The 27,681-nt window shown below is 31.0% G+C and overlaps 2 protein-coding genes and 1 pseudogene across 2 annotated transcripts; all 3 read right to left on the bottom strand.

Annotated features, from left to right (window-relative positions):
• Positions 1-7,043: 7,043 nt before the first annotated feature.
• LOC114407194 (protein YIPF5 homolog) lies at positions 7,044-8,122 on the bottom strand. The gene has a single exon (XM_028370203.1). The coding sequence runs from the start codon at positions 7,922-7,924 to the stop codon at positions 7,178-7,180; it is 747 nt and encodes a 248-aa protein (XP_028226004.1). The 5' UTR covers positions 7,925-8,122; the 3' UTR covers positions 7,044-7,177.
• Positions 8,123-18,347: 10,225 nt separating this feature from the next.
• LOC114405551 lies at positions 18,348-19,880 on the bottom strand (annotated as a pseudogene).
• A 3,067-nt stretch (positions 19,881-22,947) lies between these two features.
• LOC114407193 (probable purple acid phosphatase 20) lies at positions 22,948-27,238 on the bottom strand. Its single transcript, XM_028370202.1, has 5 exons — positions 26,905-27,238; positions 25,132-25,426; positions 24,004-24,578; positions 23,443-23,531; positions 22,948-23,315 (listed from the first exon to the last, which is right to left on the bottom strand). Exons 1-5 carry the CDS (start codon positions 27,055-27,057, stop codon positions 23,135-23,137), a joined length of 1,293 nt encoding a protein of 430 aa, XP_028226003.1. The 5' UTR covers positions 27,058-27,238; the 3' UTR covers positions 22,948-23,134.
• Positions 27,239-27,681: the final 443 nt, after the last annotated feature.

Here is a 27,681-nt window from a genome sequence, read left to right as displayed (position 1 = left end):
TAAATATAACATGTCTACTGGTCTTTTTTTTTTTACATATATAATATTGATGTGAAATGTCCATCAATTTTATTGACAGTTAATCTATATTGAAAAACATGTGAGTTATTATAAGTAGGGTCTTTGCTTTCAACCATATTTTTTCAAGTATATTTTTATAACAATAAGATTTGAACTCGAGATCTAATTAAAGGTTGAATTCAGTGTCACCCAAATCAACGGTTTATTAATATTTTTTTATTGATTATACAACTTTTTTATTAAATTTAACAAATATATATAATATGTTTTAATATATTGAATTTTATTATTATTATTTAAAATAGTTAGTTGGTAAAACATAATTTTAAAATTTTAACAAATATATTGATGGTTGACTATTTGCTCTTTTCAATGTATTAATCTTACATTATCAACCTACAATGTAATAACAACCAAAGACTATTATGAAATATAAGTTTTTATCTATGGTTAATTGTTTGCTCTTTTGAGTGAATTAATATTACAGTTTCAATTTACAATGTAATTGTCATTTTAGTAAAAATTTTTACTGGAACTCACAAAAAATAAATTATGCATATTTCTTATTTTTTCATGAAATCATTTGAGTTTATCCCGTGATTATTTTAAATTAAATTAATAACCAAATACTTGAAAATAAGTACTATACAGCGTGTATTTTAATTAATTTTTTTGAATAAAAAATAAAATATTTTTCTCTTTTATTTATTGTAAATCACTTCATTATAAAATTATGAAAATCATGATGTTATATAGGGAGCATAAAAAAATTATTGAAATTTATTGTATGCACCTAACATTATAGGTACAAATTATGTTCCATATAAAGAGTTGGGATGCACTCCTTTACCAGTTTCCCTGTGTAAAATCACTATTGGATGCCTCTTTCTCATATGCCCAAAATTAAAGTATTTATTATTTTTTTTTGGGAAAAATGTAAATTATATTAAACCTAAAATGATACAACAATAAATGAGGCATACCCCGCAGCTAGAGAAAATCAAAAGTCTAATACAAGAAGGCCTATATCAAGATGTTAAAACAAATGCAACATGTGCGCTTGTCTATACATAAGAAATTTAATCTTGCTAATAACCTCTATTATAGAAAATTGATAATCTTCAAAAATCAGCTTGTTCCTAGACAGCCAGATGCAGTAGATTGTAATTGCTATAATCAGACAATGAAAATTTCCTTGAATCCCTGATGTGGATCTGCTCCTAATTAAAGAGTCAGTAATGCGTTGCAAAGAAGTGAAACGCCTACGGAAAGGAGGCAAATCACGAATGTGAACCCAAACTTGGAGAGATTTCCTGCAAGAAAAGAACAAATGAACATTTAACTTAGCCTCATTTAAACATAAAGGGCAGAGGGAACCCTTGTTCAAAAAAGCAGTTTTGTCAAGAGTAAGCAGCCGATTCCTTTTAGCAAGCCATAGAATGAAAGACATCTTAGGGAGAATTGTTGAGTTCCATATAACAGAACACCAACTAACAGTAGGTTTGACACCTCTAATGTATTCATAGACTTTGTCAACAAACAATTGTTCATTGGTGCTCTAAGATTGAATCCTCTTTTTGGCCTCTTCCGTACTTAGCTCTTTGGAGATAATAAAGTCTCTTATTTGAATGATTTTCTTTATCAAAACTGAATCTGATGAAGAAGTATTATAATTCTACACGTCGCTCCCTATGAAATAGTAATGGTGAACTCACTGAACCCATAGAGAATCTTTCTTACAATGAAAGTTCCACAGAATACGGGAAAGAAGCGCAAGGTTCCCGTCCTTAGATTAAAAAGTATTTATTATTTTATTTATGAATTATTATCATTACAAGAACTCATACATTATATTGGCCAATATAACATGTTGCCATTACAGTTTGTGGTAGGAGTAGGACAATTTATGTAGTTCTTTCCATTGTCGTCTAAACATAGTCTTATTTCAGAAAGATTGTAATATGATTGTTTATTCAAGTTATATTTATAACAAGTAAGTTGAGGGTATGTGCCAATAACTCCATGTATTGCTTGGATTATGGAGTTTTTATCATATGCGGTTGAATGATGCAGGACAATTTGTTCTCCAGAAAGGATAGTCATTAGATTATACTCTCCCTTGATTTTCAACGCCAGACGAAAATAATTAAATTGGGAGAACTTGTTCAATGAACAAGTCCCGTGTTTGTCCCACTCTGTCACCCAAAATCTCATATCGTTTTGTGTGTTTAAATTTGGCCAACCTGTCTCAAGTGCTGACTTCAAGGAAGAAGTGATCTGAAAAAAAAAAAAAAAAGGATGAGTTTTTATCCAACATATCATACTTCTGTGTAGAAGAGCATAGAACAATAATTATAATGAGACGGAAGAGTAAATTTTAGTGTATAAGATAAACTCACAATTCTTTTATCGAATTTATCCTTTTGGAGGTTGCTGCATGATGCTGGCTGAGGACCAATATGATTTTGTGGCCATAGTCCATGGATAGTGAATGTGTTTGGTTGTTTGGCACATGGTAACAAACGATTTTTAATTCCACAGTAGGTTGCTGGCCATGTTTCAGACAACATAAAAAAGTCATAAGAAGCAAACGAGATAGGTACATTTAGAACCAACACCAAAGAGAAAACACATATCATAAGAGGGTACATTCTGAATAATAAAACGGAGAAAAAAATATATAGATAAAAAAAGATTTTTAATATTTTTTTGGACTTAATACTCCTATTTATACTAAACACCATGACTATCAACTATGAGGAAAATGATCATTTATGAAATGATCATAATTTATTAATTATATATTAAAAACACGTGTATTTTACATTTATACATTTATATGTACTTTAAAATTTGGTTGTATATTGTAATTAATGAACATAGTATTAAATATTATTGACTAGTCAGTTTTAATATATAGAATTTGAAGTATGAAGGATCCCTTATGATATTATTTTTTGAATTTGAGGAAAAAAATCTGTCAATTCAGAAAACATTACTGCCCGCGCACCACCAAATTTAAATATGCTCGTCATTGTATTGAATGATATCTCATATTTTAGAATATTATAAATTAAATTTTAAAGATATTTTTTTTGATAAATCTTTTAAAAATTGTATGATTAAATAAAATTTGAATTTGAATTTACAAACTAAACTATTACAATCATTGATAAAAACTTATATTTCATAATAACTATTGATTTAAATGATCATATTAATGTATAAAATTTAAAAAACTATAAAAATTATATTTTTTAAATAGAATAAGAGAAAGATAATCATCCTTTTTTATATATTTTTAAAAATTTATCTTCAAATATACTCATACAATCATAATTATTTTTCAAAAATTATTATTTTTAACTTTGAAATTACTGCACATATATATTAATAACATTAAAAATTATATTTTTAAAATATTTTTTTACTTTCTTATGATTAACTATTAAAATAATTATTCATTTTCAAAATCTTATTAATCTATCAATTAAAGTTGTTTTTCTAATTAAATTGATGAAATTAAACCCATTTAATTTATAATTTATTTTCAATTTTAAATTATTTTTTAATTAAAATTCAAATTGATTTAAATAATTTTCGTTAGTGTCTTTTTAAAACTCTTTTGGCGTGTTTTTTTTTTAATATTCACAACTATCATTTTATATTAACAAACACAATTAAGATTTAATATAGTATCTACAATATACTATATTATATTTTCGTTAACAACGTTAATTATTTTATAACATAATTGTCTAATTAGTTTAGTTGATTAGAGCGTCAGACCAATAATATAAAAGCCACAAGTTCAATTCCTATTTAGATCATTAATTTTAAATTAATTAATAAAACATATTTTTTTAAAAATAAAAAAAAATTCATATGATCCATAAGTGACTCATGAATTGTAAATCCATAAGCCCAATCCGTAAGCCTCATACAGATTCAACAATCTGTGTGAGATTTATGGAATGATAAAATAAGAATCGTGTTGTGCTAGATGTACCAGCAATTATGCTGGGTTCACGTAACAATATCAGTGCCATAGTTAAGCGGGGTCAAAGATTAAACACCCTATCTAATAAGCTTGGGACTTTGTCATAGGTTCAAATCCTTTTTTTTTATATATATATATAACATCATAGGTTCAAATCCTAAGGAGAGTAATTCCTTTCTTATTATATCAAGAATGACACCTAAATAATTGAACATTCTAGGGTCTGAATTTGACCTCCTATAGATGTTAATTAATCAAAGGTGCAAACAAAGGCTATTCTTGTCATTGTGGCAGCGCAGTAGTGAGTAGGTGATCTAACACCAATACACCAGAGATAAAGATGCAGCAGATACATCGTTTACCTCTTTTCGTTCTGATTTTGTGCTTATTTTATGTAGCCAGAGAGGGAGGCCTTAAACAATACCAATTAAATGCGCATTTTAACTTTTAATTAGTTTGTTTTGGGGAATAAAAACATTTTATCAATTTCCTGCGTTTTTATAAGGAAAAAAGAAAAGACTATATTATTTCTCTGGATTAAACTGTAACGAAAGATGGGATAAGAGCATGACAGTCTATAGGCAAAAACCAAACACTCAACAGGCACAATTTGAAAGAGTAACAATAGAATCAGATTAACCAAAATGATAACATAGTCAACGGCAGAATCAAATATGATAATAAGAAAAGTTGCAACGTCTCAATATGTAAGGTAACGATGTAGAGAGTTTTTTAAGAATTAGAAAAACTAGGAAAAATTAAAATAAAACATTCAAATAATCGTAGTAATTTCAAAATCATAGTTCATATAAAAACTTTCAAGTCTGCATATTTAATTAGCACCCTACCCTAATACGTAATGACTAAATTCAATTGCAATTGACCCTGCAAAAATATCATCCTACTTGGTAATAACTCATTATTAATTACATCCACGAAATTAAACTTTCAAAATAATTTAATTCATACACAGATTTGAAATGTTGGTACTATTAGTCCATAGCAATTTAAATTCAAAGCACGGAATACATATTTTAGATCAGATCTATGCTTCTAGATAAGGGGAAAGTGTTATTGGGAAATCTCTTTAATTGCAATTCACCTTAGTTGTGACATCTTCGGGAGTTGCCTTAAATTACATCCTCAAGGGATCCTGGATATTTAGTCTCACATCAACTAGAGATCAGACATAAATAAAGCTTATAAAGCTAGAACACTCCTCATCTTACTCTTATAAGCTGATTTTGTGATGTTGAGTTAGACCTTTATAAAGCTAGGACACTCCTCATCTTACTCTTATAAGCTGATTTTGTGATGTTGAGTTAGGCGCTAAGCAAAAATTTTAAAATGGTATCAAAACCTACACCCACATTTGTAAGTTGTAACATTCCCAACTAGTAGCTCACCTTAGTTGCAGCCACTTTGGAGAGATACCTTAATTGTAGCCTCAAGGGCTACCTTAATTAGAGCTTATAAAGTTCGGCAATCTCCACCTTACAAATTGGTTTTGTGGGATAGAGTTAGGCCCTAAACTTTTAAGTGTTAAAAAATTTGATATCTATGAACCTATTAAGTTTCATAGATAAATAATATCAGTCAATTTTGCTACAGAATTACAATACAATGAGAGCAAGATTCAGTTAGTAGGTTTCAGCAAGCTGGCAAATGAACTTAAAAATAAAACTCAAACCTAAGGGTCAGTTTGCGCATGGAAAACATTTATAGTGAAAATATTTATGACAATCCAAGTCTCAAACAGCATGGCCATACTTGAAGCTCCTTAAACATAAAGACAGCACTCTACAGCTTTTCAAGAAGTCACCTATGCAAGTATTCCATCCATCATAATCATGGTGGATGTTAAGACGTGTTGCTTAACAATATGTATTTTGCCAGATCAATCGATCAAAATGATACACCATATCACCATCAGAGAAAAGAATTACATACCTCAATTAAATAGTGATAAGTCCAAAGAAGAAGATAGGTGAGTCCTAGTAGAGAATGAAAGAATGAGTTTCACTCCACAAGGGTTGAGAGAGAAACACCCTTCCAAGGAAAATGCCCCTTATAATTTAATACAGTTTACTATTACAATACAATTATCCTTTTTTCCTATCCCTCCCTCCTATTTATACTCAACACCTAATCACCTATTAGTCATCTTGTTACTTCTAGAGTATACTTTCATTACTCCCTCTTCCTGTTCCCTAACAAATAGTCATAACTCCAGCTCGCAAAATCAAGTTTTTCTTGTTACTTCTGAGTTGAAATCCCCTTACCCCGGCAGCATTCAATTTTAATCTCTAATGAAGATAAATTAAGGAGTTCAAACTGTTTAATTGGGATGCATTTAGAAGAGTCTTTTTACAGCTTATCTAGACTTATAACATAAGCACTTGTATAAGTGTGAGAAAAAACTTATGGAAAATTTGAGTCAGTTTGTTTAAACTTATTTGTTAAAAAAACACTTATTTTAATAAAATAAGCAGCTTTATGTTTTTCTAGTGTGTTTGTCTAAATTGTTTTGTTTAAAATAAATAATTTACTGCTTATTTTGAGAAGCAAATCCTATATGCTTATTAAATAAGTTTTTTTTAAAAGCACTTATTTTAAAATTGCTTATTTTAATTTTAAACAAACTAGCTCAATAGCTTTTAACGTGTTTATAAGCTATTCTCAACTTATTTCAGTAAGTTCTTCGAGATAGCTTAAGAAAACAGGTAACAACTTGTACGAAAACAACTTAACCCTAATTCCTCTTCGATTATAGAAACAACTTATACATAAGTACTTACATCAGTTACCTGACAAGCTGTTTACCGAAACAGCTCAATAATTTAGATGAGCATACAATTTACTATGCTATGTTGCTACAACTCCTGACAGAATCCAGTTAGACATCCGAGTTTTCTAGCACCACACAGTCACATAAAAACACCTTAATTGCTAGAAGATTTACAAAAACCTTTCAATATCAGAACAAAAATGTAACCAAGGAATAACTTTTCAGACAGAAACATTGAATCAAACTAATAACTCCATTTTCTATACCATAATTGCACCAAAAAAATAACAAGGTTCAAAATGAAGGAAAAGAAGTAAAACCATAAGAACAGCGATCCAATCCAAATATCCCAGAACCAACGACAAACCCTAGAATATGACAAGCAACGAAAACAGAGTGTAAATCAAGAAAGATGCGTACGCAATGAGTCCACGGTGTTCGTCACCGCCATCGGCGAGCGAAACGACGAGTCCGGCGGAGGCCCTGGTGGCCCACAAGACGAAAACCGAGGCGACCGAGAGGCGAATGACCCCATCGACCGGTAAGAAGAGCGAGAGGGCAGAGAAAATGACGACCGGCAAGAGGCAGTAACCGACGACGCTGGTGCAGGTGTGGAGATCGAGGTTACCGGTTCGACCGGCTAGCATGTTGAAGACGACGTATAAGAAGATGGAGGAGACCACGATCCAGCCCAAGATGACGCCGAATTGGATCTTCCCGGCGAGTAATTGGAAGAGGCAGAAGGACATGTAGAGAAGAATTGGGCCCGAGAGATCCGAATCTTTGTGGACAGTGTGGTTGACGCGGAAAGGGTTCAGAACGGATCTGATTTTGCTCCAGATTTGGTCGGGGTGGATCCCGAGCTCGTCGAGGAGGGGTTCCTCGTCGTCGAAGTTGGCGGAGCCGCCGGGGCCCACGGCGGGGCCGGTGTAGATCGGCCCCGAGGAGGTGGACGCCGCGGCGGAGCCTATGTCGAAGGACATGAAGGGGATACCGGAGTTCGGCTGGAACGGCGGCGTGGGCATGCGCCGCTGCTGGAGGTTTGGACCCGCCGCGGCGGGGTTGCCGGCGGAGGGGAAAGCCACCGGCGGGACCTTGAACTCTTTATTGGCCATGATGAGATTGAGATCTGGTTGGAAGAAAGAGGATTTCGGAGTGGAACTAGGGTTTTGAGAAGGTTCGATCGAACAATCTACGAATTTGGGAGTTTCTTGGTGTTCTTTGAGAAGCAGAGTATAAGCGACCACGGCGTTATTGGAACCTTTTTTTTGTGGCTTCGATGTGGTGACGTTTACTTAATTGAAAGTGCTTAACGGATTGGAAAATTAATAGTAGTATTTAACTTAAAAGAAAAAAAATGTTACAATTATAAAGAAATACTATTATTTGATTTTAAAATTTTATTTTTTATTTAAATATAAAAGGTAGGTTAAAAGCAATATAATATTCTCAGATACGATTAGTTTAAATTTATATAAATTTACAAACTTAAAAAGGAAATTTATTAAATAATGTGTGAAACCTACACAATTTTCTTATATTCAACAAATAAAAAATATGAATTGCTAGCATTTTCTGTATATAATATAGCATAAAATTGTTAAAAAGTAAAATGTTAAGGATAAAATTTATAAAAAAAATGTAAAATTTAAGGTTTAATTTGTTAAAAATTTTAAAAATTAAGATATAAAGTGTAATTATTTTAACATGTCACACCAGTTAAACAGAAGAACGGAAAAATTGTACGTTTTTAAAAAAGTTTAGAGTAAAATAAGTCAATTTAATTTGTTAGGAGTAAATTTATAAAAAAAAAAACTTGAGATAAAAAGTGTAATTAAGTAAAAAAAAAAAATCCTTCAAAAACACAAATAATGCTTACTTGCTTGCTATGCCAATGGAAGAGAATAAACTCTTCACTTAACAACATCCAACACGACTACATGCATGTTTGAAAATGCTTAAAAGTGACACACCATGCACTATGACTACGTGCACGTTTGAAAATACTTGCAATGGATATAACACATTTCGCAACAGAAGCTATCGACATAACACACATCACAACAAAACTTACAAATAATAACCCTTACGTTATTTTCCTTATTTGACCTGGTTTTATTGTTTACATGTATACTTTGTGTGCGTCTAACCATGTAGTACATTACTTCTTATCCGTGATGAACTCATTTTTCATAGACTCATTGGCTAGTTCATAATTGTCAGGGACAATAACAGATTAACTATGTAATATTTGAGGGTAGTTGTCTCCCACTACATTTTTACTTTTATTTTCTTAATACAATATACCTATGTTGGTCCTCTCTAACCAATGAAAAATTACATTACTTACACTTAAATTTCTAATATTTTGTTCATAAGTTATGGTTTTTCCTATTTTTTCCACTTTTTGTTCAGTATTCATAATGTAATTAGGTATTATTGTTTTACAAGTGTTTTTTATTTGTCAAAACAGATATTACACAAATAATTGTTATTTGCTTGTTATGTCAACAAAACCAAAAGTAACGCTTATTTGCTATGCTAACGAACAGACTCTTGACTTAGCAACATCCAACACGACTACATGCATGATTATAAATACTTACAAGAGACACTACTACTATATCTTTGAAAATACTTACAAAGGACACATCACGTATCACAACAAAAACTACCGACATGACGCACATCACAACAGAGCTATAAATAGTTATTCTTACGTTATTTTCTTTCTTTGACGAGGTTTTATTGTTTGCATATGTACTTTATGTGTGTCTAAACATGTGGTACATTATTTTCTATTCATAATATAATTAGGCATTGTCGTTTCACCGGCATTTTTTATTTGTCAAAAAGGGATATTACACAAGTAATTGTTATTTGCTTGTTATGTCAACAAAACCACAAGTAACGCTTACTTGCTATGCCAACAAAAGAGAATAAGCTCTTGACTTAGCAACATCCAACACGACTACATGTATGTTTGGAAATACTTATAAGAGACACTACATGCATAATGACTACGTATATGTTTGAAAATACTTACAAAGGGCACAATACGTATCAAAACAGAAGCTACCGACATGACTCACAGCACAACAAAAAGCAACAAATAGTAGCTCTTACATTATTTTCTTTCTTTGACATGGTTTTATTATTTGCATATTTACGTGTTTCTAAACATGTGGTACATTATTTCTTATTCGCGATGAACTCGTTTTCCATTGATTCATTGGCAAGTTCTTAGTTGTAATGGACAAGGACAAATCCACTCTGTAATATTTGAGATTAGTTGCCCCCATTACATTTTTAACTTTTCTTAATACAATATATTCCTATTGGTCATCTCTTAACCAATGCAAAACTTCATCACATACACTTAAAATTCTAATATTTTGTTCATCAGTTATGGATTTTCTTTAAAAAATCACTTTCTTTAAAGTATTCATAGAGTAATTAGGCATTATCATTTCATGGACATTTTTTTCAAAACATAGGGATATCATACAATTAATTGTTATATGTTTGTTATGTCAACAAAAACATAAGTAATGCTTACTTGCTTGCTTCGCTAACAGAAGAGAATAAGCTCTGCACATAGAAACATCCAACACGACTACATGCGTGTTAGAACATACTTACAAGTAACACAATATGTATCACGACTAAGTGTATGTTTGAAAATACTCACAAATGACACGACACACACCGCAACAAAAGCAACCGACATGATGCACATCACAACAAAAGCTACAAATAGCACCCCTACGTTATCTTCCTCATATGATGTGATTTTAATGTTTGCATGCGTATTTTACGTGTGTTAAAACATGTGATACATTATTTTTTATTCCTGATGAACTCATTTTCTTATATGACATTTTTTGTGACATTGAGTGTATCTAATCATGTGGTACATTATTTTGTATTTGTGATGAACTCATTTTCTATTGCTTAACACATAAGTTCATAGTTGTCATGGACAAAGACAAATTAGCATTGTGACATTTAAGGGTAGTTGCCCTCACTGCATTTTTAACTATGAATAAAATATACTCTTTTTTGATGTTTTTTATAAGACTCAAATTAGAATTGGTGTTTAATTCCTTCTATAAGGGCCAATTTAAAATGTCCTTCGTATTACTTACTTTTTTTATATATATAAAAAGTAATCTTAGTTCAATAAATAGTTGGTAGAATATATACTCCCTCCATCCCATAATCAACGTGTAAGACAAATATTGTTTCTAAATAATTGTTGATTAGTTTTTTAATATAACATTTATTATTTTTTTCACTCATATCCCTTATAATATTAATATATGAACAATAAAAATTAAAAATAAATTAATGATGATTATGTTAAATTTGTTAAGTTGTTATTCTCTTTTATTTATTTGTTTATTTTTCTTGGTCTGTCTAAAATAATCTATGACAAAAATTATAATAAGACCGACAAAATATTTTTTTTTGAAAGGTGAAAATATTAATTTCAAGTGTATGCAAGTTTTTCATTAATTTTAGGTATAGTTTTGAAAAAAAAAGACATATTTAATGCTATCAATTAAAGTACCAATTTCAATATATATATATATATATATATATATATATATAAATTTAAATTTATTAAAAAATATAAAATTTTGTAGGTGTGAAATCTTATTTAATGATATTTTCTTTAAAATTTTGTAGCTTTCACTAGAGACATTGATTAATGAAATAAAATTGAAAAGATTCTTGGTGGGAGAAAAAAAAAATGCACTCCCCTATAGCTTTAAAGCTTTAAAATGCGTTTTCATATGATTTCTAATATTTTTTCTCTTTTAATCTCTTAAGTATCCACTTACTAGCAATATTTTTCACTAAAGTTTAACTAACAATAAGAAAACTTAGAAAAAGTGTGCAAGAAAATATATTATATTATAAGCATATTTGTCCCTACAAACTGAGTCAGACCTACTTGTTTTCTGAATCCATCAGAAGTTATAGATTTCCCTTATCTATGAGTTTTGCTTTAGTTGATCTCATTTCATTGATAATGCTGATTTTACTTCATTTCTGTGTCGCGTGTAGCTAACATTTATGTCAAATTAGCTAGTTTTAAAACACGAGCATGAGTAGACTCAATGGCAAACCAATGGATTTCTCAGAGAAAATATTCGCATCATAGGATAGTAGGAGCATAACAGCGTAAGAAATCTTTTCGCAACTCGAAACAGATAAAGCAAATCCTATACACAATCATAAAGCATTTCACAAGCATACGTTCACACAGAGACAGAGACAAAGAGAGAAAAACATATAAATTTATATTCCTTTCTAGCAGATAGTCAGTCTAATACATCATACCTCCCATGTTTTTTCAGAAATTCATATCTAAACCCCTTATAGAAGATACGATAGAAACAAGAAAATGGAAACGAAAATAACACGGAGACAGTAAATGCTAAAGTATTATCCTATGCACGAGAGACTACAACTACAACCACAACTGTGATCACTTTTGTTTTACACAAAACAAAGGGGTCTCCTAGTGTGGTCATGATGCACTTCTCTAACAAGATTAATTGCTGGAACCAGAAGGATTATGACTAGAACTTGATCCAAGGTTCAGGTCAAGAATGGTGTTTGGAGCAGCATTGGTTTTTGCATTTCCCTTGGAGAGCTTCTTTTTTAGTTCAGACAGAAGTTGTTGATTTTCTTGATTAAGAAGCTGAGCTTTCTTCCTCAGCCTTTCATTCTCTTTGATCATGTGACAGTTCTGGTAGTACAACTCTGAGTTCAGCCTTTCCATGATTGTGAGAACAATTCCTTCCCAGAAACTATTCACAGTGCCCTGTCCTGAAAACCAAAAAAATAAATATAAAAAAGAATCAGAACAAATAGGAATAGAATCTTCAGATAATACTATTAGCTGGCCCGGAACTGTAATTCAGTAATCGAACATATAAATAATACATTTATAAATCTCCATTTCATCGTGAGAAACATAAAGATATGAGTATGATTGAATAAAGCAAAAAGGAGAGCTCGTGAGGGAAAAAGAAGGGGAATGCCATCATTAAAAAAATTTAAAAACGAAGGAGAACCTTAATAATTGATTGAAATCTAAAAGGAAAAAAACAATTATTTACAAGCTTCCTTGCGAATGTGTTGCTTTATGAATTGCTTTGGTAGATAGATAATTATGACCCCTAACTGAAGCCAACGACAACAGGGAAAAGCATAGCAGGTAGAGGCAGAAAAAATGAGTCTTTTGGACCACCCTGTCAAATAAATAGAGCATATGGGTTGTCTAAACAACTAAAGAAGAAGATACAGATCGTGGAATAACAGTTGCCCAAATCTGCACTCACTTGAAAGCACACAAAAAATGGTTTCTTTCGGCTTGTCCCAAGAGGGAAGAAAAGGATAAAGGTCACACATAAAAAAAAAAAAAAAACACAAGCTTCATAACAAGATCGCCAGTGTGTGTTGTGTATATATGCCTATGTAACAAACAAAGTTCTTGTTCTCATTTCTCCCACATATATATAATATAAACTACGTTAGAGGTATTCAAATATTTAATATCAACATACACAAAAGTTTGTTGGAAGTAATGATAAATTGGATGGGGTGGGGGACTTTAAAAAACACCCATGTATAATATAAAAAAAGGGAATGTTATCTTTAGAGCTAGTGAAAGACAAAGAAATTATTCAAGAGGGTCTTTTCGTATCATGGAAAATAATAATTAAATGCAAGAGAAAACAAAGGCTAAAGAATTCGTATGGTCATGGAATCAGATATCTGGAAACAAGTTAAACCAAATACTACTTGCAGTAGCCTGAAATGGTTCACAAAGAAAGAGAGTGAGAGAGAGAGGGTGGGGTCCTCTGTTTTTCTCTCTTGAACTTTTCGAAAAAGATCACCTTTTGGAGAAAGTTGGTTGAAAACTTTGGTGGTGGAAGCAAACTGGAGTTGGAAGGAGAGAGTAGCAGTGAGAGTTAGCGAAGGGAAGGGTGTGACAAAGAGAACAATGTGTGAGTTAATTTATAGAGGAAAAAAAATTGAAGAGTTAAGGGAAAAGGAAAGAGAAGAAGAGGAAACATGGGTGGGGAGGGGGGGACGTGTCCCTTCTGCGCCTGACACAACAATCATGCATGTGTAAGCATAGAAGGCGGCTGGTTTAGGAGCCTAAAAGATTTTTCATGTTTCGGTTCTTCTATGATGATGCTTATGGCGTCATGTAAATGATTATTCTGAATGGAGTTTTTGTTTTTGCTGCTGCTCTTTCCTTGTGAGCCAAGAGGGGCATAATGGGAATTAGAGAAGATTTGGCCCTAATGGACATAAGAGGAATCATAATGGGTCTTCCCTTCTAGGGTTTGTAAAATGATGGTGGGCTAGGCCATCCCAAGATATGCAATGATGGTTTGGATTGGGTCTGTGGAAACCACCATCGGTATTTTCAGCATCCTTTCCTTAGCCCCCCTCACCCTATCATCAATTACTCTTTTGTTTTTATTTATTATGCTGCACTTCTTCTATTTTTAGTCCTTCATGATTCTCACTTTCATTTCGCAATTTTCATGTGTCGGGCACTGTTGGCAATAATCATTCTCATTGCCGTAATATTATTATAATTACTATTATTCCTTTTGTTGAAATTTGGCGGTTTTTGTTCATTGATACTTGAGAGAGAGAGAGAGAGAGAGAAGAAGAAGAAGAAAATGCCAATTTTTTTTGTTGACTTGTCTTTACTCTGCGGCACTACCTCTTTTTTCCCCCATAGAAGCTTGTTTATTTATTTTAACATTTGAGTGATACGAAATTTGGTTCTTGTGGGGTTAGTGGAATGGCAGAATCTCTTACTTGAACCGTAGGGCTTGTCGATAATTGGTTGCATACATATGTATTCATTTAATTATGCTTGGGATTAGGAGTGCTTTATTCAAACAAACGGAATGTGAAATCATTAAAAGGGTACCAGAAAAAGGGCGAAAAAGAAAGGATGTGGAGGGTTTTATGCACATTTTTCATTATACCACAAGGCGTGTTTCTTTTGGTACAAATTCCTTCTTATGAGAATCTAGTATTACTTGGAGTGGAATTTCCATTCACCCGTTACACAAAATGACCCATGTTTTCCTACCATTTATATTGTGACTATGTGTGCTAAATGCTAATGAGGGGTTATGAACCATTGATGGTATTTTGTTTTACGTTATTATAATGATGGTAATTATAGATGAAGCCAGTATCATAATTAAAGCACTCGTTTTCATGCCAAAATCAGGATATGAGTTTGAAATTATTTGGTGGGGAGGAACAGGAATTGGGGCCAGGCAACCCCATCTCCTCATGGGCTATGAGTGGCATGGCGTGAAACATTATGGTTGCCAGATAATATTTTGGATGTGTCTAATTTCCTTCTGGGAGTGAAATTTGTCAAGCAGGTCTTGGGTTATCATCCCTCGTGGAGCACGTTCATTTCTCCTCCTCCTGTTAAGAACTTTGCTTGCATCAACCTATGTTTTCTAATGGCCAGGTTCTTAGCTCACTCTTTAACTAAATTAAAAATTCGTATACTTCTAAAACCTTTTATTCAATTTTCATTTAAGCTTTCACTTTTTATATAGCCTTCTCTCATAGGAAAGTACAATACACATTCAAATTTATGATTTTTCCAAATTCATGATTCCATTATGCAAGATTTTTTTAAAAAAAAATTACTTAGTATATTAAGTCAATCGCATTATCTTTTTTTTTTTTCGGAATAATCGTATTATCCTTTATTATTTAAAGTAATATACATTGCTGAAAAAAATTTAAGGTTAGTTTTATAATTTCAAATACATGTCAATATAAAAAAGAAAGTAATCAAATGTATTTTTAATTACTATTTATTTATAATTAATAAATATAAATGAAAAGTAATAAATATTTAATTTGGTACATAATAATCTATATATTATACTTACATATCCAGATTTTAATGTCACATACCCCAAAGTTTGTTCGAAGTATTTATAAATTGGAGTGCGTCGGGGACTTAAAACTCCTATTAAGTAATTGGTAGCATATACTTAGTATATCAAGTCAACCGCATTACTAACTATAGTAAATTAGTAATTAACAATTTTCTTGTTATGTATGATTATTTCTTAGGATATATAAGATAAGTTAGATAATTAAGAGAAAAGAAAAGAAAAGAAAAATCGCAGATTCAATTTTTTTTATTAATAAAACTAAAATTTTAACATAATTAATATCTATATATAAGTTAGCCGAGAAAAAGTTTAGTCTAATGATCTTATTCTATTTGCGTGTCTTTATAGAAATTGAGTAACCTTGGCAGCTGTTTGTCCCATATCATGCATATATGGAACGTGGTCTGCTCGACCGAATTTGTAGCCTCATGAGTTCCTATCGGATCAAAATTTCAAGCATGTTCTTTTCAAATGCAGGAACATGAGCTTGGTCAACAACCCAAATGCTATTCAAATTGTACCATCAGAGAAATTGTATTAAGGAGGCAAAAGGGTACCTCCGAATTTTCCAAAGCAAACCCATAAGCACACGGCATATAGCAGTAAAATAAATTGGCGTGAATGAGTGAGTGAATCAAATAAAAGGGGATATAAATCTCGTCAGAAACGAACAATGATGGCAAAGCCCCTCTAATAATGGTTCTCTCGGTAATCTATTCAAGTCCCTCTTGAAAAGCCGTTTTGCTTTTTCCCCTGCAATATTCAATCACTCCAAATTGAATGATTTAGGGAAAAACTTGTGCATTCATGATTTAACGGAAGGTTTTGAGTCGTTTACATTTTTCTTCATAATGTGTATAAGTATAACCCCCTTGCACTCATCAATACCCATCATCATGTACCTTGTTGTCTTTAGTTACAATTATGGGAAATGCTAATGATTCATCTTTATTTATTTTAACCAAGGACAAAAAGATAGAGAGTCTCGGGGATGATTGTAGTGCATCATCACTCAGTTGTGAGATGCAAAGCAAACGTGGAGTATCACCGATCAATACACGTGAAAGGGTTGAAATTTCCTTCGTGGTTACTTACATCCGCTCATCTCATAGTTGTGAAATAAATTTTACAATCTTAATAAGATAAGAATAATTTCTCATTGAGTTTTAAGTTTTCACACCACACACTTCTCAAGAGAGGGAGGATTTATCACTGTTAGTCTTTCAATGATAAGATAAGAAAAGGGATTGGATAATTCATTTTAGCTGTCTAGTAAAAAGCTTTAATTTCAATATTCGGTTGAAGTATTTAAAATTATCAATGGACTCCGATGTTAAGTGAGGAGTGTTTTGAGAGTTTTTTCTTTTTCTTGACAGAATATTTTGAGAGTTAACAAACGGGCTTGTAAGAGGACTGGCTCAGGCCTATGAGATCAAGCCCAATTACGCATTTCCGCATTATTGGCTATGTTTATGTGCAGGTTTTTTTTCATCTTCCTATCTGATGATTAGGATTCAGGACCAACACAACTTGCACAAATATGATAATAGAACAGTTAGATAGATAATTTTCTGTCTCTCTCACTGTCTATCCTAAACACCTGGTCTCAACTATTCTTTTGTCGAGGGATGAATTATAAAGAGCAATATCAAATTATCAATGCATCGCTTAAACAAACAACTAAAAGAGTTAAGAACACATTTGTTATAATTTCATTTAAAAAGTATTATTTTTATAATTCTCTCTATAAAAGAATGCATACATACATACTCGCATATAAAATACGTAAAGGATAGAATATTGATAATTAAATGGATACTCGTGCATAATTTAAGCAAATATATCTACCGCCTATTATTAAATGGGGCAGGACGGATAACGAGGTATACGTAAAGGTTCTTATTTAAATGATTTTGTTTGGACTTATGATTTTGAAGTATTTCTTTATTTAATTTTTGTTTGGATTTATGAGATTGAATTATTTTAGTTTATTAACCTTTTGTTTGAACTCATGAGATTGAAGTATTTTAAATTTATTAGTTTATAAATTTAATGATCTTGATCAGTATAATTGTGTAGAGTAAATGTGTAAAATATTTAAATAATTTAATTTTAACTTTTTTTATTTTTTTAAGAAAACGTTAGAATAAATAAAATTTATAATTAAATTATTTATAATACTTTTAAAGTACTGCTTTATTTTTTTATAGTAAATATCCACAATTATAAAGGAATTTGTAGATATATTTTTAATGGATATGGGATAAGCACAAGTGACCAGTTAGTAACAAGTAACTACCACTCGTGCTCCTCCCCCCAAGAATGAAGAAAAATATAATAAGAAAAAACAGAAAATTAAGTTTTTTTTCCAGAAGAATCAGATAACATAATCACTTTATTATGTGTTAGTCATGTCTAGTCATGGTTGATGAGTTTGAACCTCCAAATATATCCATGTCATTATTTCATCAAAATGAATAAATAAAATAAGAAAAAACATCGATCTGTCATCTCAGCTTGCCATAAATGCAAGGTATCTAGGATCATTATTTTCAAAGTATCACTATTTACAAGAAGGATTAGAGGAGAAACTTGTAAGCCGCATAGAATCACTAACAACGGCTTCATCGTTATCTTTCTTATGCCAAGTTCAATGTGCATGAGATGCATTAAATAATTCTAATGTACCGTATCCAAAGCTACCCTCCCTAAATATTGATATTGTTGGCACAAACAGAATTAATTATAAAAATTTAATATCGTGCATTATTGCACGAAACGATGGCAAAACTTAATTTCAATGAAATTATAAGTGCTCAAACTTAATATTGATAAGAAGAAGAAAAAGGTCAAATGTTAATTACTTGGTAGCAAGGCCTTCATGGTTTCCCCCGTCTCCAATTGTGATATGAATTGAACTGGAGCACAATTGTTAGCTTTGTCTTTATAAACCCTTGTTTGACAACAAAAAAAAAAAAATTAAATAAGTGAAACAGCATTAATCAATCTCAAATTGAATGATCAAAATCATAACAAGGAATAGTAATAATATAATAATAATCAATACTCCCAAAGCGATCATAGGTATGAACATGCCCTGCAAAAACAACATCAACAAGGGCTTGGTAAAGCAAATCTTCCATGGCAGCCTTCACTCCAATGGATTCATGCTCATTTTGATGAGCAACGTTGGAGTTGTACCATGTGCATGAATCAACACCACAACCAAGGTGTTGTTCACCTATTTACCTTCCGCAAGTCATTTTGAAGCCATTTGTATTGTGGAGAATAAGAGTCAAAGTCGGTGTAGGAGCCAAGCATGATGACATGAACGCCAGCCACATGAAAAGAATAAAAGAGGTTAGAGTTTCATCCACTTTCTTCGAATGATCATGACATGCACCACCTGGAATTGTATGTTGTTGTGAATCTCGTATTGTGAAGTAGAGGAAACTTCTCAACCTTGTGGTTGCCTTGAGTGATCATCTAAGGACGTTGACTAGCTAATGGTTCATCCAATCGACCAAATGAGTCCCATAAATCTTGTTTTAAGTCTGCATAAGATAGGTCATCGGGTAATAGCAGTTTCTTGTAGTTTATTTACCTACGTGCTCCAAGATCGACTTAGTCCAATCTGTTTGTCCAAGATCTCCAATGTACATTAATTAAAAACATAAGTTGCAAAGAGAAATACTAAAAAATACTCAATACCATGTAATATTCTTCATTAGGTAGGTTTATTACATATGTGAGTATTACATAAATTTTCAACTAATAAAAAAAGATTGCAAGAGTGCGAAATAAACATGGTTGTAACCTTGTAGGGTATAATTAGATATTGAAGACTTGATTGGAAGGTGAAAGGGTGGAGTCTTAAAGTTGTATGTTTGGGAAGAAGGTGGGTCACCCAAACGATAGTATTAGACCGTGTTGGGGTTGAGGGGACCAATTACAACTTCGTGAATTTCACCAAAGTGTAGAGGATATAACGGTACGAAGAGGAAGTCCCTGTGGCAGAGAGTGCATTTACTGAAGGAGATGGACCCTACGTAACCTTTGCAGGAGTTGGGCTACCTGTGATCCATGATATCCTCATCTTGTTTTGGCCCAATTGAGATATGTGTACCTGAAAGGCCCACCAATGTCATATTTTCAAGCCACGGGATGACTAATAAATTATACATTACATATTATTTTTTGTAAAGGCATTAACAAAATACAATATAGTTTATTAAAAGCCATTCCTTTTCTCCCATCATAATTATCTAACAAAACTTCCTGATAATTTATTTTTAGAAGAAAAAAATCGTTGGCAATAATATTGTTCACACTTCACATGATAAAGCACATATTTCAATAAAAAAGACAATTCATATATAAATTATTATTTTGTTTATTTGAATATTGACGTGAGATGCATTTGTCACGATGTAAAAATAAAATAAAATTAGGAAGCTGTAAGACATTTGGTGCAGCGAGCTAGAGGCACAAACTCAACCAACCCAATTCAATGGGTGTTTTTGGTTCTGCGTTAAAAGCTGACGGGTAAAACGCAAATAATTTAAGCACTAAAATATTGATGCAGAAAATTAAACGTTAAATTTGTAAAGTTGTAGTTGTACTTGTACCTGTTGTGTAGAATGAGAGTCTTGATCTGTATGTGGAATAAAGAGTGTTTGACGAGGTGGTGGTTGAATGTAACCAGAAACGACATCGAGTTCGAAGATTCCGATGATTAGTAAAAGCAAGAACCCTGGCACACACATTCTTAGACCCATCGTTTTTAAGTTTTGGTGGTAATGTTTACGATAAGCTACAAGCCCACAACGAAGGTTGAGTGTTGAAGAACAGGCAATGAACTTCTTTGTGTCCGGAGTTCTCTCTATATAGGGGTCACATTTCACATGTATGTTCCTACAATGATAAGTTTTTCCTAAATTTGATACATTGACTAAAGCTTTTTCTTATCAAATTATGTATAGTATTTGTTATTAGAAAAAAGGGTAAGAGTTAAAACAATATCCCCTAAAAAAACAATATCTATAAAATGAAGCATTTTTATGATGTTTGACAATAATAAATAATATTTTTACTTATAAGAAAAATATAGTTGGTAATTAATTAATTTTAATAGCATAAAAAAGACATTCACTATATTTGACAACTAGAGTTTTTTCTCTTAATTATTTAATTATATAGATTACTTGTTATTATAAAAAGGTAATGTTACACAATATGTCTATATAATGAAATTATTTTTAAGTGAAATTTGACGATAATAAATAATTGTTTTTAATTATAACAAAGCAAGGGTGAAATTATGTTTAAGGTTAAATATATAATTTATTTCTTATCTTTATTGCACTTTTTTAATTTGGTCCGATCCCAATATGTATTTTTTTTTTGTGACAAAAATGTAAAAATTTATTGAAGCACTCTATACATGTCAATCTTACTGATTTATACTTTGAGAGCATTAACTCTTTAAAGGAATTTGGTCCTTATGAGTGTAAAGTATTATTAATTTGGTCTCTTACGTAAGGAGTCAAATTGAAAATGTACTATTTGTATAGGATCAAATTAAGAATGTATAAAAGTTTTTTTTTTTATATAACTAGTAGAATCATAAATGATAATTTTAATAGTTGATGATGCGTTGTCAATATTTATTTTAAGGTTAACAATCTATGCATATTGAGTTTTATTTTTACATTTAGTACTTTATATACTATCGTTATAATTGATATATTTTGTTTTATTTCTATTAGTATGTATTAAGTAATTCTATTTTATAGTGCACAGGACAAGCTATACATTTTTTTAGCTTATGATGATTATAAAGTATTTTATTAACTTGTCATTTAAAAAAATAATTTATTTTAATTAATGAAATGAGATCAACTAAAGCAAAACTCATAGATATTATCTAAATATTATATTGTTGAACAATTTATATCTAAATACTTATGATTTTTCTTTAAATATTATTGTTTAATTTTCATATACTTTCAATGAATTAAAAATTAATTTATGTATAACTTTTAAAGTAATAATTACCAAAGCAAACAATCATATGTACGTGGCAATTTATATTTAAATGATAATGTAAGCTTTTTACGTCATTAGTGTATTTTAATTAAATTTTAAATATTAAATATTTTTTTTTCAAATTACAAATATATATAATACATGCATGATATATCACACCTTTCATAATAATTTAAAATTCATTTAGTAATGTTAATATGTAAATTATTTATTACAATGTCAACCCACTAGGATGGGCCTAGTGATTTGAGTTGGACTACATACATAAAGATTTATATTTAATTTTTATTGTCGTCATTCTAATAAAAAAAAAATTCAATGCTGGAACTTAAACATTAAACATTATAAAAAATATTATATTAATTTTATTAACTTGTATTAATTAAAAAATTTCTCTAAAAAAAAGTTAAATAGTAAAATAACCAAGCAATTTGAAAATGTATAAATGTTAAAAATGACATACAATAAACGCAAGAAGAAAGTAATTATGGAGAATTCGTGATAAAAAAAAAGTATTCTAATTTAAAACATAACAATATTTTATTTTTTTTACTAACAAAAACTTAAAAAATATTATGTGGAAATCGAGAATAAATCTTTTTCCACAAAATCACTAACATAACTAATTAATTTCCTTTACAGATAAGTATATAATCTATAAACAATATATTGTAATTTTTTAATATATTTTCTATTATTGTTTAATTTGAAGAATATATTTTAATAAATGTTTACAAAAACTAATATATGTTTGTGACAATCAAATCATGCTACATCTAAGACTTGTATAACATATTATACACATACAAATTAAATAACTTGTTTTGGACACCTCTTTAGAGGATTTGAGCCTACGATCATGAATCAAACCAATGTAGTGGTCAAATACCAGCAAACTCAATCGCCAACCCATAAAGGCCACGTTAAAAACCTGCACTACTAACCCCAATACAGTGGCAAAGTACCAGATCAGACTGCATAATTTCTGTTAGCAGGCACAACGAATTCCATAGGATTCACCGCTAGATGCATTACCTATGCCTCAACATGTAAGAGATAGCACTATATACAACCTTTAAGTAGCTTTCAGTGGGACGGAAAGAACATGAAAGAAATAGAATTACAAAGAAATATTTAAATTAAATTAACGTATGAAAGTGTGGAACTCATACTAAATTTTTGAAAACTTTCACAAATTCCCATTTCTTTCCTCAACAACCGAACAAGTAGGAAAATAATATAAATAAGACATATTGACTTTAAATAAAACACCATTAGGATCATAATTTTTGCCAAGTATCACTATTTACAAGAAGGATTAGAGGAAAAACTTGTAAGCCACACAAAATCACTAATAACTGCTTCATCGTTATCATTCTTATGCCAGGTCCAGCGTGCATGAGATACATTAAATACCTCCAAAGTACCGTGTCCAAAGCTAGCCTCCCTGAATATTGATATTGTTGGCTTGGGATTTATGTACCTGTTGGCAAAGAACATAGAAAATTAGTTACAAATTTAAGATCATGAAAGAAATTTTGGAGAAATTATAAGTGCTCAAAATTGAGATTGCTCGATCGAAAGAATTTTTTTTTGACAATGTTAATTACTTAGTAGCAAGGCCTTCACGGTTTCCCCCATCTCCGATTGTGATGTACATCGGAGCACAATTGTTAGCTTTGTCTTTATAAACCCGTGTCTGGCAAAACAAGCAAATAGAAAGCAACACATATTTAATTATTAGTCAATCTTAAATTGCATGATCAAACTCAAAACAAGAAATTGTAATAATATAATACTATCTTGGATCTTTTTTATAAGAAATAAATTTGAGTGTATTTCACATTAAAATCCCTGTCGTCTCAGCTATTTTTTGTGGGTCCGAAACAAATTAAAACTAAAAAGAAAATCCCTAAATAACAAAAACATATTCCATGAATAATTCATCAAAAAAAAATTGATGAATTTATAAATTCAATTATAATAAAATAATACACAAAATTCTCATACATTAAAAAATTTACTAAAATGAAGTTAATAAATTTTTTAAAAGTCGAGATCTCTAAAAATGGAAATCTTAAACTGTCAATCACTTTATGGATATGTGCGAGATCAAAACTTATTTTATTTCTTATAAAAAGGACCAATGGAATGTGGTAATTAATACTTACAAAGCGCTCATAGGCATGCACATGTCCTTCAAAAACAACATCAACGCGGGCTTGATAGAGCAAATCTTCCATGGAAGCCTTCATGTTTACGGATTCAGGCTCACCTTGATGAGCGGTGTTGGAGTTGTACCACGGGGCATGAATCAATACTACAACCCAAGGAGTTATTCTTCTATTTACCTTCTGCAAGTCATTTTGAAGCCATTTGTATTGTGGAGAAGAAGAGTCAAAGTCAGTGTAAGAGCCAAGCATGATGACATGAACGCCAGCCACATCGAAAGAATAGTAGAGATTTGAGTTTGATCCACTTTCTTGGAATGGCATGAGCCACCTAGCATTGTATGCCGTGAATGGTGTTGTGTGAATCAGTGGAATCATCTCAACCTCGTGGTTGCCTTGGGTTACCATCCAAGGACGTTGGCTAGCTAATGGTTCAACCAATCGACCAAAGGAGTCCCATAGATCTTGGATGAAGTCTGCGTAGGATAGATCACCAGGCAGTAACAACATGTCATAGTTTGACTTATTCACATGCTCCAAGGTTGATCTGGTCCAATCCGTTTGTCCAAGATCTCCTATGTACATTATTCTAAAGCATAAGTTGCAAATTAAGAGAAATAGTAGAAAATCGTATTTGTTTGTTTTGCATAAATTAAGAAAAGTTAATAAATAAATAAATAAAAGTAAGTAGTGATTTTATAGAACTAATGTTACATTACAAAACTAAATGATACTTATTAGAGATATTATTGAAAAAAAAAATATTCTATTAAAAAATTATGTGACACTTATTTTAGAATAAATTTTTTCTCAAATGATACTTATTTAATTTAGGGACGAAAAGAGTATGTAATATTATTCATTATCAAAATAGTTTTTTGATTTACATAAATTTCCAACTAATAAAAAAATGTTAGCGAATATGTTGTCATCACTCCTTAAATTGCAAATTCTTACAACTCACAAATTTCTCACTGCAAAAATTGTTTTCTTGTATTTTATCCTGCTAAGGTACCCAAGTTAAATTGCAAAGGAATGTGGATTAGTATCACACGAATTAGTGTGCAAAATGAACATAACATGGTTGTAACCTTGCAGGGTTTAATCAGATAATTAATGAGCGCTTACCAACTACTGCAAATTTGATAGGAAGTTGGGATGGTGGAGTCTTAAAGTTGTATGTTTGGGAAGAGGGTGGGTCACCCAAACGGTAATAGTAGACAGTGTTGGGGTTGAGGGGACCAATTACCACGTTGTGAATTTCACCAGACTCGTAGACCAGATAACGGTACGAGGAGGTAGTTCCTATGGCAGAGGATGCATTAACCGAAGGAGATGGACCATACGAAACCTTTGCAGGAGTTGGGCTATCTGTGATCCATGATATCCTCATCTTGTTTTGGCCCACTTGAGATATGTGTACCTGAAAGGCCCACCCATTGTCAACATTAGGCCCCATAAACTTTTTCCACAGAAATTGGCTAATATTTTTTTTAAAAGGCAAAGAAATTGACTAATAAGTTGTACTAGATTTAAGGAGAGAGGGAAAAAAATAAGAACATGAAAATTTATCAAAGGAATACGACAAATTCATATTGATATGAGTGGTAATGTGTTTAGTTCACTTGCTAAAGCCACAAGAGAAAAATATATTTCAAGTCTCGTGACAATAGAGGTATACTAACAACCTCGTAATTATGATATTTCAAGAAAAGAAAAATACAACAAAATTGCCTCTAATAAGTATAAGTATGACCTCCAAATATGATATTCAAAATATCTTACCATAAAACAAATATCGTTGTATTAACTACTACTTTTTTCCTCTGTTATTCAAAAGATCATTAGTCATTAACAAATAATCATGTTGACATAAGAATTTTATGTATATTGTCGGTATATTAAATGTCAGTTAATAAACATATTAAGCATCTGCGTAAATTGCTCGTACTAAAACATTTAAATATCATCATTTAACGAATTACATTAAATGTCAATGGTTATACCTATAAAAACAACTTAATGCAATATTCTTTTACCAATATATATATATATATATATGTCAATATTAAATGCACGCGTAATACATTTAATTAACATCAAGGTATAATCAGGAAAATATTTAATATTTATTAATATTGTGAAATAACAATAAAAAACATATATTGTTTTTACTAAAACATCAAAAACGAAATGAGTAGTGTATTGTGTAAGAAAGCAACAACCACAAAAAGAAAAAAAAAACCATTTCGTTATCTCCCATTCATAAATAATTAACAAAATATCCATGACAATTTAATTTTTTGTACAAAACTTTGTTGGAACTAAAATTGTACGCACCATAGAGTGCCCATGTCAAAAACTTTCTTTGGTTCTGCGTTAAAAGCTGAGAACGTGCATCTGGATAATCATATTGGTTTGGTTTCGTACCAGAATAAGTCAATACTTCTCATTTTGGTAATCCAACAGGTTGTCTTGTTCACCTAACTATTAACCAAAATGTATGGACACAAACAGAAACACCGAGAAATATATTGATGAAAGATAATGAATATATATATAATTTTCGATTCAAATTGCTTTTCTGGATAAAACTTATACAGATACAATCATTTTCCGATGAGAAATCTGAGCCTTAAACATGTTTATCAATAGGATGTTGTACGCTCGCTCGATTGTTCAGGGGGGAGTTTCAAGAAAATTAAATGCGTCATTAATGTGAATTTTAAAATTCAAACAATTTTATTTAAGTCGTTCACGAATTTCAACAAACAAAGCAAATACTAAAAAACATGAGCGTCTCAACAGCATTTATCATTTTGAAAATGCAAAAATAATTTAAGCAATAAACTATTGCTGCAGAAAATCAAAGTTAAATTTGTGAAATTGTAGTTGTAGTACCTGTTGAGGCGAGTGGGAATCCTGATTTGCATGTGGAACAAAAAGTGTTTTACGAGGTGGTGGTCGAACGTAACCATAAACGGCATCGACTTCGAAGATTCCGATGGTTAGCAAGAACAACAAGAACCCTGGCACGCGCATTTGCATCTTCATCGTTTTCAAATTTTGGTGCTAATAATGTTGTAACTATTTTTTTCTTCTTTTGGTGAACAGTTATCTACAACGAGCGAAGGTTGAAATTGAAGGAAGAAGAAGAAAGAGGAGGTGGCAGATCAAAATCAGATTATTGTTATTATTATTATTATTACATGATTTGAATATTCTACCTCCCTCGGTAATGAACTTCTTTATGTTAGAGTTCTTTATATAGCATTCACACTTCACAGTTTGTACAATGAACCAATCCATGCGTGAATAAATACCTTGAACGTGGACGTGTCTTGGAACTCCACCTGTGCATAAGGGATAGTCTTGGCGCATAGGTGGTGATTATTTAATTTAAACATTAAACGAATATCTACTAAATTTTAAACATTCACTGAATTTTTTTCTGGATATATATTTGACTAAATTATTTTTTATTAGAAAAAAGGTAAATGTTAAAAACATATCTATAAAATGAAATGGTTTTTTTAATGATATTTGAATTTTTTATAATTATAACAAAATGTAATAGATTTATTTTTAATAATAAGCATGTATAAATTTAACACATTGGATAATTCTTTTTCTTAGGTATCTAATTAATTATATAGATTATTTGCTATTAGAAAAAGG

Source organism: Glycine soja, chromosome 3 (assembly GCF_004193775.1).
Source record: "Glycine soja cultivar W05 chromosome 3, ASM419377v2, whole genome shotgun sequence".
NCBI lineage: Eukaryota > Viridiplantae > Streptophyta > Magnoliopsida > Fabales > Fabaceae > Glycine > Glycine soja.
Note: the sequence above shows the minus strand (reverse complement) of the source record. Positions and strands in the feature narration are given on the sequence as shown.

Excerpts from the sequence above, each read along its gene's own strand:
- LOC114407193 (XM_028370202.1), bottom strand. The coding sequence starts at position 27,057 with ATGAAGATGCAAATGCGCGTGCCAGGGTTCTTGTTGTTCTTGCTAACC. Across the intron at positions 25,427-26,904 it reads ATTCCCACTCGCCTCAACAG|GTACACATATCTCAAGTGGG; the intron begins GTACTACAACTA and ends TGGGCCTTTCAG. Across the intron at positions 23,316-23,442 it reads CGTGAAGGCCTTGCTACTAA|GTACATAAATCCCAAGCCAA; the intron begins GTAATTAACATT and ends CTTTGCCAACAG.
- LOC114407194 (XM_028370203.1), bottom strand. The coding sequence starts at position 7,924 with ATGGCCAATAAAGAGTTCAAGGTCCCGCCGGTGGCTTTCCCCTCCGCC.